General features: G+C 57.4%; 1 protein-coding gene across 1 annotated transcript in view; it reads right to left on the bottom strand.

Moving 5' to 3' along the window:
* Positions 1 to 13,375: 13,375 nt before the first annotated feature.
* Positions 13,376 to 14,292, bottom strand: part of LOC133358594 (protein turtle homolog A-like) — a 6,938-nt gene continuing 6,021 nt past the window's right edge. Inside the window, exons 7-8 of the mRNA XM_061576962.1 lie at positions 14,196 to 14,292; positions 13,376 to 13,485 (exon numbers count right to left, since the gene is read on the bottom strand). The exon at positions 14,196 to 14,292 is cut by the window's right edge and continues 15 nt beyond it. Coding sequence (XP_061432946.1) covers positions 14,226 to 14,292 — 67 coding nt within the window. The 3' untranslated portion in view covers positions 13,376 to 13,485; positions 14,196 to 14,225. The remainder of the gene's footprint in view (positions 13,486 to 14,195) is intronic.

Raw genomic sequence — 14,292 nt, forward strand, 5'->3', positions numbered from 1 at the left:
CGTATAGCCTTAACAGACTGTTGGGTCAAGTGCTGTTAGCGAGCACCTATGAAGGCCCACATACACATACATACATATACACAGACACACAAAAAAAACTATTTCACAGATACGAGTCATAATCTCAAGGCATCTTAATTTCAATTTTAAAAAAGGAGATGCACCAAAAACCCCGCTTTTGTCCAAGGAACGCTGACCAATGCCACTTTAGAAACATTCCCCTCCCAAAGGTACTGGCGGCCAGTGCAGGCTCACTCCACTGCTCGCGTGGACACGAAGCCTCCACTACGTCTTGGCCTACTCTTCCACGTGAACCAGCAAAGTCTTCGCGAGGAGAGGCGGGCGGGAGAGTTACCCACGCCTCACCCCATCGAATACCGCGTGTGCATTGAAAAATGTTGATGCTCCTTCGATGCTCCGGCTGTTATGGAGAGACTCATGCTGCCGGCTATGGCTGCAAAGTTTGGTCGTACATGTTTATGTATATCGTGTATTGTTAAAATTTGAATCACAGTTCCTATGATCACCGTTACGTTGTTTTTTATAGCTTCATTTCGGTGATTTCGAAAACGTTTTGGTTCAGCCATGTTTGTTGTAGTACAGAGTTAGACTGGTAACTTCAATCTAAATTGTCTTATGGTTGTTGTTGTTGTGGTTGTTGTTGTTTGACTTGCATCCCACTGGGATTTTTGCACACAGCGTTGATACAAGGTGCTTTTTCCGCAAGACTTTGCTGTTTTTTGCCTGGATTTTTCTGTTTGCGCGTGTAGCCACTTTAAGATGTTTTCTTTGTTCACGTTTTTGTTTGTTGCGGTTGCACCCGATTCAAGAGCCGAATGGCTCACAGGGCTTTACCAAATACATGAAACTGAACTGAACCCACACGGTTTGCCACCCAGTATTCGTGTACAGGGAAATGTGGCTTTCAGGTCTACACAGCATACAGATGATAATTGGTTTTTACCCTTCTATCTGGCAACAAAACTGACACCTTTTACAAGGATTCATGTTTGCATAGACCGCAATACCTGCAGTCATAATACAAAAAAAAACATAACTCTGATAATGTGCACTGTCCTTGAAGTTGATTGGTCCACACCCGAGACAGCTTTCCTTAGAGCCTAGTCTCACATGGTGTTGGACCAGATGACGCCAAAAGGCGCACAACTCAAAGACAATGCACCATCAGAGTATGAGAGCTCGGGGCAAGCATCTACACTATGGGTTGTGCGCCTTTTGGCGTCATCTGGTCCAACCCATGTGAGACTAGGCTCTAAGGAAAGCTGTCTCGGGTGTGGACCAATCAACTTCAAGGACAGTGCACATTATCAGAGTTATGTCTTTTGTTTGTATTTATGACTGCAGGTATTGTGGTCTATGCAAACATGACTCCTTGTAAAAAGGTGTCAGTTTTGTTGCCAGATAGAAGGGTAAAAAACCAATTATCATATTTTTTACTGGCAAATGAGGTTCCCATAGAACATACAGATGTTTCAATACAATACAATGCCATTGTGTCTATTTGTTTGTGTTTCTCCCTTGTGATGGGACTTTGTGGGATGAACGTTGAGATTTGTAAGGGCACCACGGGGTGAGCAATACGGTCTGAATTGGTCCGTAATAAGGTATGGCACTGATGAGGTATGTAATAGTGTAGTGTAGTAGTGTATAGTGTAGTGTATAGTGTCGTATAATGGTACAGCGCTAACCGGTAGTATGTTGGAGAGTAAACACACTACAACATTTACAATTGTAGTGTAGTGTATAGTGTATGTATAATGTAGTGTATGGTGTAGTGTATAGTAATGTAGTGTATAGTGTAGTGTATAGTGTAGTATGCTAATACAGCACTAACCGGTAGTGTTGGAGCGTAAACCCATCTCAACATTTACAATTGTAGTGTATAGTAGTGTATAGTAGTGTAGTGTATAATGCAGTGTATAGTAGTGTGTAGTGTATAATGCAGTGTATAGTGTAGTGTATAGTAGTGTATAGTAGTGTGTAGTGTAGTGTATAGTAGTGTAGTGTATAATGCAGTGTATAGTGTAGTGTATAGTAGGGTAGTGTATAGTAGTGTAGTGTATAATGCAGTGTATAGTGTAGTGTATAGTAGTATATAGTAGTGTATAGTGTAGTGTATAGTAGTGTAGTGTATAGTGTAGTGTATAGTGTAGTGTATAGTAGTGTAGTGTATAATGTAGTGTATAGTGTAGTGTATAATGTAGTGTATAGTGTAGTGTATAGTGTAGTGTATAGTAGTGTATAATGTAGTGTATAGTGTAGTGCAGGGGTCGGCAACCTACGGCTCCGGAGCCGCATGCGGCTCTTTACGGGCTGCTTCTTGACGATATGTACGTATGTACAGTATGTACTCAGATGCATTGCGGCTCTTGAAATACTGAATTTTGTACCGAATTGGAAAGAAATGGCTCTTCTTGTTATTTTGGTTGCCGACCCCTGGTGTAGTGTATAGTGTAGTGTATAGTGTAGTGTATAGTAGTGTAGTGTATAGTAGTGTAGTGTATAGTAGTGTAGTGTATAGTGTAGTGTATAGTAGTGTATAGTGTAGTGTATAGTAGTGTATAGTGTAGTGTATAGTAGTGTAGTGTATAGTAGTGTAGTGTATAGTAGTGTAGTGTATAGTAGTGTAGTGTATAGTGTAGTAAACCCACTACAACATTTACACATTCGAGTACCCTGACGTTTCGCCGGTAATTGCAACAACCAGCATCATCAGGCGAGAGCCAGATGATGTTGTTTCAAAAAACAAGAATAACTCCCGATTTTTTAAATCTGGCTGCCACTTGATTTCCACGTCCTATTGAGCCCATCACCGCCCTCCATTCCCCATCTGCTCTTGCCGCAAAAACTTCACCTCCACACGTCATCGTGCGGGGCGACGTGGACCCCCCCCTCCTGCACCCTCGCCTCTCTCCCTGCACCCTGCCCCCCCGCGTACTCCCACGCTGACCCCCAAACGAGCGTGAACACGACCTTCAAGAGACGAACCCTCCAACAAACCCCCACGACGCAGCCGATGAAATGGCTGGACACCGAACGCCCCTCTCTCGCCTCAACTCCTCCGTGCCTCTCTCTCTCGCGCTCTCTCTCGCGCTCTCTCCGTCTTGGCGCCTTTAACCTCTCCCCCCCCCGCCCCCTCCCCGCCGGGGTCACGTGCGACGCTCCGCAGATGTTGGGGCGCCCACGCAGGCCGGCAACGGCCGCACGAGGGGGCCGGGTGGCCAGCGCCACGCCCGGCCGCCTTTGTCTCCCCAGTGGTGATGTTTACTTACACACCGCACCAGGTACTCATTTGAGGCCGAGTCTACCTAGGGGGAGGCCCAGGACCGTCGAACAAAGACGGTGGTCACCACCCGCGTCGCGCGGGGCTTTCGGGTACGCCTCTGCGGCCGTCTGGAACGCTCTCCCTTGCGACATCAGGAAGCAACTGGGCGCTATGGCACCATTAAATCATCATCATCACCATCGAGATTGACGAAGAAATTTCTTTTGAATTGCTTTTTTGTGTGGGTGCGAAAGAAGTTCCACACACAGTGCGTACACACTCGCGCGCTCACTCATCTCGCGCCACATCTAATCTCATAACTGGCCAACCCCGTAAATCTTGTGCAGCGAAATTGAGTTTTCAGGTCCATATGGCATACGGTGGCCGGCGTTTCTCCGGCCGCGGCGCGGGCGTCGGTGTTGCCGGCGTGTGTGGTGGTGGTGGGGGCGGCGCGTGTCGGGGAGACGCGTGGCGTAGGTGCCGTGCCAAACCCCATGCTGGGTCGGCTCGCTTGTGCCAGTAGAAAAAACAACAAAACACCCGTGCCACGCCAACCCCATACGGTGGCTCGGTTCGCGTGTGCCAGTGGAAAAACAACACCCGTGCCACGCCAACCCCAAACGCTGGGTCGGCTCGCTTGTGCCAGTAGAAAAAACAACAAAACACCCGTGCCACGCCAACCCCATACGGTGGCTCGGTTCGCGTGCGCCAGTGGAAAAACAACACCCGTGCCACGCCAACCCCAAACGCTGGGTTGGTTCACGTGCGCCAGTGGAAAAAACAACACCCGTGCCACGCCATCCCCATACGCTGGGTCGGTTCGCGTGCCCCAGTGGAAAAAGCAACCCGTGCCGTGCCGACTCCAATACGGTGGCTCGGCTCGGCGAGTGTCGGTGTACCTACCCACGCCGGCGTCGCAAGTCAACGTGTCGTTTCCCGGCACCGCCGACAAGCACGTCCGGCTACGCACGGCGCGACAGAAGTTCAACGTACGTGCTGCTGCTGTACATCATCCGCGCGTGGCCCTACTGGGTCAGGTTCACCCGATGTCAGCGGCGGTGTCCGTCATGCGCCTTGGTTCCGCCTCGGCTTCGGCAAATCGCCGGTGGAAAAAAACGCAACCCGCGCCGCGCCAACACCATTCGCCGGCTCGGCTCAAGTGCGCCAGTGGAAAAACCAACCCATGCCGTGCCAACACCATCCGTCGGCTCGGCTCTGTGTGCGCGTCGGCTCTCCGCCGCAGATTCACAGCAGCGTGGCCTGCTCGTACTCCTTGTCGGCGCTCCGCCGCAACGTCACAGCAGCGTGGCCTGCTCGTACTCCTCGTCGGAGACCGGCGAGGCCGCCCCGCCCGGCCGCTCGACGGCCGCGTGGCCGCCCCCCTTCTGCGGGCGGTAGTGCCGCTGGTAGGCCAAGAACTCGGCCTTCAGGGCGGCGCAACGGGCCGCCAGGTCCGCCCGGAGCGGTGCATCGGCGCCGCCGTCGGCCCGCCAGGACGGCGGGGCGACGGCGGTGGAGGAGGAGGAGGAGGGGGGGGAGGGCGTGGTCGTCACGGCGACGGCTGCGGAGGCGACGTCGCCGCCGCCGCAGCTCAGGTCCTCCATGGAGACGGAGGGGCGGGAGGTCACAGGGATGCCCGGCCGAGAGGGAGCTGGGGGAACAGGAGAGAGGCAGAGAGGGTGGGGGAGGAGAGACAGAGAGAGTGGGGGGGAAGGGGCGAGAGAGAAGAGAGAGTCGTAGTGTTAGCGTCAGGGTCACACGGGTAGTGATGACAACAGTAGCCATGACGACGGTAGCCACGACGACGGTAACAATGCCTGAAGAGATCATGACAGTAGCGATGACGACGATAACCACGACGGTAACAACTGTAGCGATGACTACGGTAGTGATGACAACAGTAGCCATGACGACAGTAACAACTGTAGCGATGACTACAGTAGCCATGACGACAGGAACAATGACCGTAGCGATGACTACGGGGTAGCGCTGACGACGGTAGCGATGACGACAGTAGTCATGACGACGGTAGCCACGACAACGGAGACAACGACTGCAGCGATGACGCTGGCGATGACGACGATGACGGTGTTCGGGGCGCCACCTACCGCTGCCACCACCACCGCTGCCACCACCACCGCCGCCACCGCCGGCGTGGGTGGGCGGTCGTTCGCGCGCAAAGTCGGAGGAGTGCGGCCGCTGGAGCTGTCGGCTGACGTAGAGACGCAGCGACTGCATCACGGCCGACTCGGCACACAGCTCCACGTCCCACTCGTAGCCCTCGTCCACGGACAGCTCGCGCCTGGCGGGGGGGTGGGCGGGGGTGGGGGAGGGGAGTGAGGTGGGGGGGCGGCAGGGGGGCGGGCGTGCGGGTGGTGGGGGGCGTGAGGGAGGGAGTTGGAGTCGAACCGGCGCGCTCTGTCGTCCACAGGTCTGGCACAAGTGCCGTGGTGACGTCCACGCCACCTCGTGGCCAATGGCGGTTGTTGTCGTTGTTGTCGCCCGTATAGTGTAGTGTGTAGTGTAGTGTACAGGTTAGTGTATAGGGTAGTGTATAGTAGTGTAGTCTATAGTGTAGTATATAGTAGTGTAGTGTATAGTAGTTTATAGCAGTGTAGTGTATAGTAGCGTAGTGTAGTGTATAGTAGTGTATAGGGTAGTGTAGTATAGTGTAGTGTATAGTGTAGTGTATAGGGTAGTGTAGTATAGTGTAGTGTATAGGGTAGTGTATAGTAGTGTAGTGTGTAGTGTACAGGTTAGTGTATAGTGACACAAGTGCCGTGGTGAAGTCCACGCCACCTCGTGGCCAATGGCGGTTGTTGTCGTTGTTGTCGTTGTTGTTGACCTTCACACCACCACTGCTGCGTCCACCCCGCCGCACACGGACACGTCGTGCCGGCAACGTCAAGCGCGGCGCACAACGGCACCCACCTGTTCGCCAGGTCCGAGTAGAGACTCTCGTTTCCCATCATCCTTTGCGAGCCGTCCTGGCTGTGGACGCCGCTGCTCTCCGTCTGCGGCGAACCGCACGGCATGCTGGGATGGGTCAGGCCGCCACCTCCTCCTCCGCCGGCAACGCACGGCATGGTGGGATATCCGAAGCCGCCCCCTCCGCCGAATCCGCCGCCACACGGCACGCTGGGATGGCTGAAGCCGCCCCCTTCGCCGCTGCACGGCACGCCGGCTCCGGCGACGGTGACGCTGCCGCGGCCGCTGCTCTGCGGACTGGCCGCCCGCCCGCCGGGGCTACGTCGGGCAGCGGCGACGGCGGTGACGGCCGCCCCCTTCTGCCGTCGCGTAAGCTCCAGGAGCCGGTCGGCGATGTTGCACGCCTCCACGACGTCAATGCTCGCGTAAGGCGGAGGCGGCGGCGGCAACGGCGGCAACGCCGGCGCCGCCCGGCGCTCCGGGCTCCGCGAGAAACTCTCGGCCAGAAGCTCGTCCAGCTCCGTTTCGGCAGCGTCGCGGCACCGGCCCGGCGACACGCGGCCGCCGACGCGAGTCCACGGCGGAGGCGGCGGCGGCGGAGGCCGTCTCCTCGGCCGGCCAGGCTCGTGGGGCCCACCGGCGGCGGGCCCGGGCCGTCCCCGCGCCGGATCGTCGCCAGCGGCGGGCGGGAACACAAAGAAGCGGGGGCCGTCGTCGCCGAAGCCACCGGAGGAGCCTCCCCACGGCGGCCGAGATTCCGCCGCCGGGGGACCGTTCGCCGCGGCCGCCGCGTGGGGGACGACGGCGCTGACGTCGGGCAGAGAGAGGAGGCCGCTGCCGGCGCCGCCGCCGCCCGACCCTCCGGCCGCGTCGCCGGACCGGCGCCGCCAATCGTCGGCGGGCGTCGAGGCGAATCGGGCCCGCGCCTGCGGCCCCATGGGGTAGACCTCCACCACGCTGGAGCCCGACGGCCAGGCCGTCAGCAGCGCGGAGCCTCGCGGCGACGACGAAGCCCCCGGCTCGGGCGGCGGCGGCGGACGCCCGAGACGGGCGTCGTCGAATTCGTCGGAGCCGCCACCGCCGGCGATCGCGAACTTGCCGTCAGCCCCGCGGGAAATCTTGCCGATAGGCCGCGCCCCGGCGGCCTGGTCCTGCCGGCGCGCGGCAGCGGCGGCGGCGTCGGCGTCGGCCACGCAGTAGCAGCCCTCGCTGTCGCTGGCGCCGCGCTCCGACAGGCAGCCCAGCGACAGCTGACTGCCGCCGGACAGGTTCAGCCGTTTCCTCCGCCGCCGCCGCCGCGGCCTCCTCCGCTCGCGCCTCCCGCCAGTGCCGGCAACTCCGTCTGCCTCCCCCTCCTCGTCGTCGTCATCGTCATCATCCTCCTCGTCGTCATCGTCGTCGTCTTCCCCGCCGACGCCGTACTCGTCACGCCCGTAGCCTCCCGCACGGAGGAGGTGGCGGGCGGAGGAGGCGCTGTCGTCGAGCGCCGGGATGCGGTAGCGCCCCAGGCCGGAGCCGGCGCCGCGTCGCCCGGTGCCGAAGAATCGCGGTCGGTCGGCGGCGCTGGCGCCGGCGGCGCTGTCGTCGCGGGCGACGAGCGGGGCGCGGGCCTTGTCCTCGCCGCAGCACGGAGACGGCGGGGAGGAGAGCACCAGCGGGATCGGCTTGCCGCTGCCGGTGCCGCCGCGGCTGTAGTCGCTGCGGGCGGGGGGGGGGCACAAAACACTCGTCGGGATACTTTTGGCGGCAGTGTCGGTGAGCGGCTCTCCGCCTCCGTGGAAGCGGACACTGCAGAGCTACCCCTAACGAGGTCCCTTCTCAGGGAGGGAGGGAGGGGGGGGGAGGGAGGGGCCGTCTTTGTTCGATGGCATAGTGTAGTGTATAGTAGCGTGTAGTGTAATGTGTTGTAGTGTATAGTAGTGTAGTCTATAGTGTAGTATATAGTAGTGTAGTGTATAGTAGTTTATAGCAGTATAGTGTATAGTAGTGTAGTGTATAGTAGTGGATAGGGTAGTGTATAGTAGTGTATAGGGTAGTGTATAGTGTAGTGTATATAGCATCCCGTCTTTGTCCGATGGTTAACCAATCGATCGAACGTACCTCTCGTACGCCCGGCAGTTGTAATCTGTGGTTTAGGCAGAAAGGAGAGAGAGGGAGAGAGAGAGAGAAACGGAACACAATTAATAATCTCGCAACATCAGTCGGGAAAAACAGCAGGCGTCAGGGTCGGGATCGAACCCATGACCTCCTGTACACCAGGCGAGGTAGTTAACATCTCCTAGCCACCGTGATGATGATGAGAGAGAGACACGCAAACTCCAAATATACAGCAGCAGGCGTCAGGGTCGGGATCGAACCCACGACCTCCTGTAGACAAGGCGAGGTAGTTAACATCTAGCCACTGCAGTATTAACCAGGGCCGCCGGCGGCAGAGCGGTTCCATTGGCGAGCCTCCGCAACCCGGCAGCGCCGCAAATGGCCGCCAGGCGGCGTCGCTATTGGCGCAGCAACGTGGCGGAATTGGAATATTTTTACTTCGCACGCTGGAGGAGGAATCCGACGAGCTGGCAAGGTTTTTCTAAATTTGTACTTAATATTTACTTTTTTCAAAACTTTTTTTCGTGACTTTTTCTTACAAATTTTTTACTTCTTTTCAACTTTTAAAACTTTTATTTTCATTTTTTGTAACTTTTTTTTTTTACCTCTTTTTAACTTTTTAAACTTTTGGAATTGTTTTATAATTTCTTCTTACGTATTTCTTTCGAACTTTTTATTAAACTTTTTCTTTTTACGCACACGCATATCCACTACAAAGCTCGCCCGCCCCGGTCAGCCACATTGAGGTCGATACTGCCAGGTAGTCATCGCAGCGGGGAGGCGGGGAGGGAGGGGGCTAACGTTGCTGCCGTTCCCGCTGTTGCACGATCCACACGTCGCCACGCTGGTCAGGCGGAGGGGACGGGGGTCCAGGCACAGGGGCCGGCTCAGGTTCGGATGTCGCGCGCCACTGATGTCGGCCGTGGCTGACCGCTCGCACCACCACTCCTTTCGAAACCACGCACACTCGCTCACCACGTGCGCACACGCACACACACTCGCACACGCACACACACCACGCGCGCACATAAGCTCACACTCGCACATAAGCTCACACTCGCACACACACACCACACACACACAACACACCCACAACACAACACACCCACAACATACAACACACACTCACACTGGTACACACACCACACACTCACACACACACCCACACACACCACACACACACACCCACACACACCACACACACACACAACACACTCCCACACACAACACACACACACCACACACTCACACTCGTACACACTCACACTCGTACACATTCACACTCGTACACACACTCACACTCGTACACACCACACACTCACTCACACTCGTACACACACTCACACTCGTACACACACACCACACACACACACACACCCACACACACACACACACCTCGCCTCCTCCGCACCCTCGCCCTCACCTCGTCTCCTCCTCTCCCGGCGCCGGCGACGATGTGCGGCCAGAGCGGCGGCCACGGAGCTGAAGAGCAGCGAGAGCGAGAAGAAGGAGACGCCGGCCACCACACCGGCCAGTACCGGCGTGGACACGGCGCTGGCGGGAGGCCACCGCGGGAACACCGACACGCCTGCACACGCACACACACGCACACACACACGCACACATACGGTGGATGGGTGGGTGGGGTAAGTGTGTGACGGTTGAGTGGGTGGGTGGATGGTTGGGTGGATGGGTGGGGTAAGTGTGTGAGTGAGTTAGTGGGTGGACGGATTAATGGGTGGGTGAGTGGGTGAGTGAGTTGGTGGACAGGTTGGTGGGTGAGTGGGTGGGTGGATGGGTTTTTGAGTGGGTGGGTGGATGAGTGGGTAGGTGAGTGGGTGGCTGGATGGGTCAGTGGGTGGGTGGATGGGTTTTTGAGTGGGTGGATGGGTTGTTGAGTGGGTGGGTGAGTGAGTGGGTGGACGGGTTAGTGGGTGGGTGAGTGAGTTAGTGGGTGGACGAGTTAGTGGGTGGCCGAGTGGGTGGGTGAGTGAGTTAGTGGGTGGACGGGTTAGTGGGTGGGTGGATGGGTTGTTCAGTGGGTGGGCGAGTGAATGGGCGAGTGGGTGGGTGAGTGAGTTAGTGGGTGAGTGAATGAGTCAAGCCGATTCTGTGCGACCAGGACAAGGGGCTACCAGGGTGGGAGTCTCGTTCACAGCACTGACCAGCAGCATCGCTCCGATGCCAGGAGGGGGGGGGGGGGGGGGCGATCAATCCCAATTGAGTGATTTGCCGGGTGCTTTTAAAACTTTGGCAAAGTTCGGATTCGTGACGGCCGTGGCGCACGACGTCACGTCCACCGCGGGCCGACGCAGATGGAGGACGCGGAATGGTCGCGGGTGTTTTTGTCACGGCAGTTAAAATAAATCCACGACGGAGGTTTAGTTTGGGTTGGTTGGCTGCGTCGGGTGGTAGTGGAGGGTTTTAACGACGCATTCATATGTTTACGCGACCCAACCCAAAAACCTCCATTGTAGAAGCTCTTCGTTTCACAGATGCCCACTCCGGGGTGGGGCATGTGGTGGGAACGTCACGATAACAGCGTTGACGCCGTCGCTGCTGCTGCTGCTGCTGCAGCGACGGTGACGGTGGTGATGGAGGTGGTGGGGGTCGTGTTGAAGGAGATGATGGTGGTGATGAAGGTGATGATGATGATGATGGTGGTGATGAAGGTGATGATGATGGAGGTGATGATGGTGGTGATGGAAGTGATGATGATGATGATGGTGGTGGTGACGGTGGTGGTGGTGGTGGTGATGGTGGTGATGGTGGTGGTGATGAAGGTGATGATGATGGAGGTGATGATGGTGGTGATGGCGGTGGCGGTGGCGGTGGCGGTGGTGTGGCTTGCCGGGATCGCTCACCGGCGGTGGAGACGGTGACGGCGTCGCTGGGCTCACTCCGCTCGGCTCCGGCCACGGCCACAGCGCGCACCTCGTACTGCGCGTCCTGCAGCAGCAGCAGCCGCAACAACGCCGTCGTCATCATCATTATGGTGGTCATTATGGTCGTCGTCTTCGTCGTCATTGTCAATATCGTCAACGTCGTTGTCATCGTCATAATCGTCGTCTTCATCATCATTGTCATAATCGTCGTCATCGTCAACGTCATCATCATCATCGTCATAATCGTTGTCATCGTCCCAAACATACAACCACACACAGACCCACACACACCCAACCAAAAACACACAGACAGACCCACACATACACCCACACAGACCCACCCACGCACACACACACACACACCCAACCATACAGACCCACACACACAAACAGACCCACACACAGACCCACACACACACACCCACACACACACACAAAGACCCACACACACAGACACACACACACAGACCCACACACACCCACACATCCACACACACAGACCCACACACACCCAGACACACACACACACAGACCCACACACACAGACCCACACACACAGACCCACACCACACACAGACCCACACACCACACAGACCCACACACAAAGACACACTAACACCCACACACACAGACCCACACAAACCCACAGACACACACTCCCACACACACACAAACACACCCCCACACACCCACACACACCACACACACACACCGTGTACAGGCCGTCCACGATGAGCACCCTGTGTTGGCTGGCCAGCACGGGTCCGGCCACCACCACCCACCCTCCGCTCTCCCCCTCCTCCCGCTGCTGCTGAGTCGGAATGCCACGACCCTCCACCTCCTCCCCCCCCTCCTCCCCCACCACCTCCTCCTCGTCGTCGTCCTCCTCCTCCCGCGCCGGCCGCAGCTCCCGCACCTCCACGACGATGGAGAGCGGCGGTGCCGGAGGAAGGTGACGACGACGACGGTGCAGCAGGAGCAGCAGCAGGAGCAGCAGGAGCAGCAGGCAGGAGGAGGCGATGGTGACGTGCGTGCGGGCGAGAGCCACGACACCCAGACGCCGTCGGGCAGCGCCGACGCCGCGAGCCCCTGGGGGCGCGAGAGGCGGCGGCGGGCGGCGCCGGGGGGGGGCCGGGGGCCGGGGAGCTCGGGCGGGGGTCTGGCGGTGGGGAGGGCTGCGGGGGGAGGGGGATGGCGGAGCGGAGGGAGGGAGGGAGGAGAGGGAGGAGGGGGGAGCAGAGGGGAGCGGAGGGAGGTGTTGGGGGGAGGGGGGAGGGAGGCATCGTGGTGATTATTATTTTTGTTGTTATTGTTGTTGTGATCACTCACCGGGACGGTTAGGAGGGAAGCCGTCGGTGTGCGCATGTGTGCGTGTGTCTGCGTATATATGTGTGTGTGTCTGTGTATGTCTGTGTATATATGTGTGTGCGTGTGTCTGTGTGTATATGTGTGTGTGTATATGTATGTGTGTCTCTGTGTATATGTGTGTGTGTGTATATATATGTGTGGGTGTCCGTAGGTCTCTATGGCTCTACGTGGGTCGCTGTGGGTCTCTGTGAGTAGCTATGGGTCTCTGGGTGTCTGTGGGTCTGTGGGTCTCTGTGGGTGTCTGTGGGTCTGTGGGTCTCTGTGCGTGACGCACGCAAGGTGATGGCGCTGACGACGGGGCTGAAGGCGCCGCTGCCGTGCCGGTTCTGGGGCAGGACGCTGAACTCGTAGAGGGAGGCCGCATCCAGCCCCTCCACGAGCAGCCAGAGCAGCCCCGCCACCGCTGATCCACCTCCACCTCCTCCATCTCCTCCTCCACCTCCTCCATCACTACTACCGCCACCACTACTACGGCTGCGTCTGATACCAGCACCACCACCACCGCTACCACTTCCACCACCAACACCTCCTCCACTGACTCTGCCTTTACCACCAACACCACTACTCCATCTGTGTCTTTTACCACCACCACTACCACTATCTTCACCACCGCCACCAACATCGCCATGACTTCTACGGCCGTGTCTAGCACCACCACGACTACCACCACCACCACGACCAGCACCCCTTCGACTTCTGAAGCCACCACCTCTACCACTCGCAACGCTCCCATCACCGTTAGAACTGTTACCCGCACCGCCGCCACCACCTCCACCGCCACTACCGCTACCAACGCCACTACCGCCACCACTACTACCACCACTACGACTACCACCACCACCGCCACCACCGCCACCACCACTTGGAAGGCCCAGGAAGTGCTGCTGCCAGTCGTAAGCTCCCAGCCACGCTCGCTTGACCCTGCGCACGGAGAAGGCCACACACGCAGCATGGCGCCGTGACCCTGAGATCATGTCAACATCGTCGTCGTCATCGTCACCATTATCGTCACCACCATCATCATCTCCTTCAACATCACCACCATCATCACCACCTCCATCACCACCACCTCCATCACCATCATCATCACCTCCATCACCACCATCATAATCATCTCCTTCAACACCACCATCATCACCACCATCATCACCATCATCATCTCCTTCAACATCATCACCACCATCATCACCACCACCATCATAATCTCCTTCAACTACACCACCATCATGACCACCATCACCACCATCACCACCTCCATCATCTCCTTCAACTTCACCACCATCATCATCATCACCATCATCATCAACACCATCATCACCATCATCATCTCCTTCAACACCACCACCACCATCAACACCACCATCATGACCACCATCACCACCATCACCACCTCCATCACCACCTCCATCACCACCTCCATCACCACCATCATCACCACCATCATCAACACCACCACCATCACCACCTCCATCACCACCATCATCAACACCACCACCTCCATCACCACCATCATCACCACCATCATCACCACCACCATCACCACCACCACCTCCATCACCATCACCATCATCACCATCATCACCACCATCACCACCATCACCACCATCTCCCCGCCTCGCCGCGCGCCGCACCACACGGAGTAGCTCTGAGCTGCGCCGCCGTCAAAGCCGGCGCCCCAGGAGACGTTGGCGGTGCAGGCCGTGGTGGTGACGCTGACGTTGGTCACGG

Source organism: Lethenteron reissneri, chromosome 62, assembly GCF_015708825.2.
Source record: "Lethenteron reissneri isolate LAM-NWPU_2019-01 chromosome 62, ASM1570882v1, whole genome shotgun sequence".
Taxonomy (NCBI): Eukaryota; Metazoa; Chordata; class Hyperoartia; order Petromyzontiformes; family Petromyzontidae; genus Lethenteron; species Lethenteron reissneri.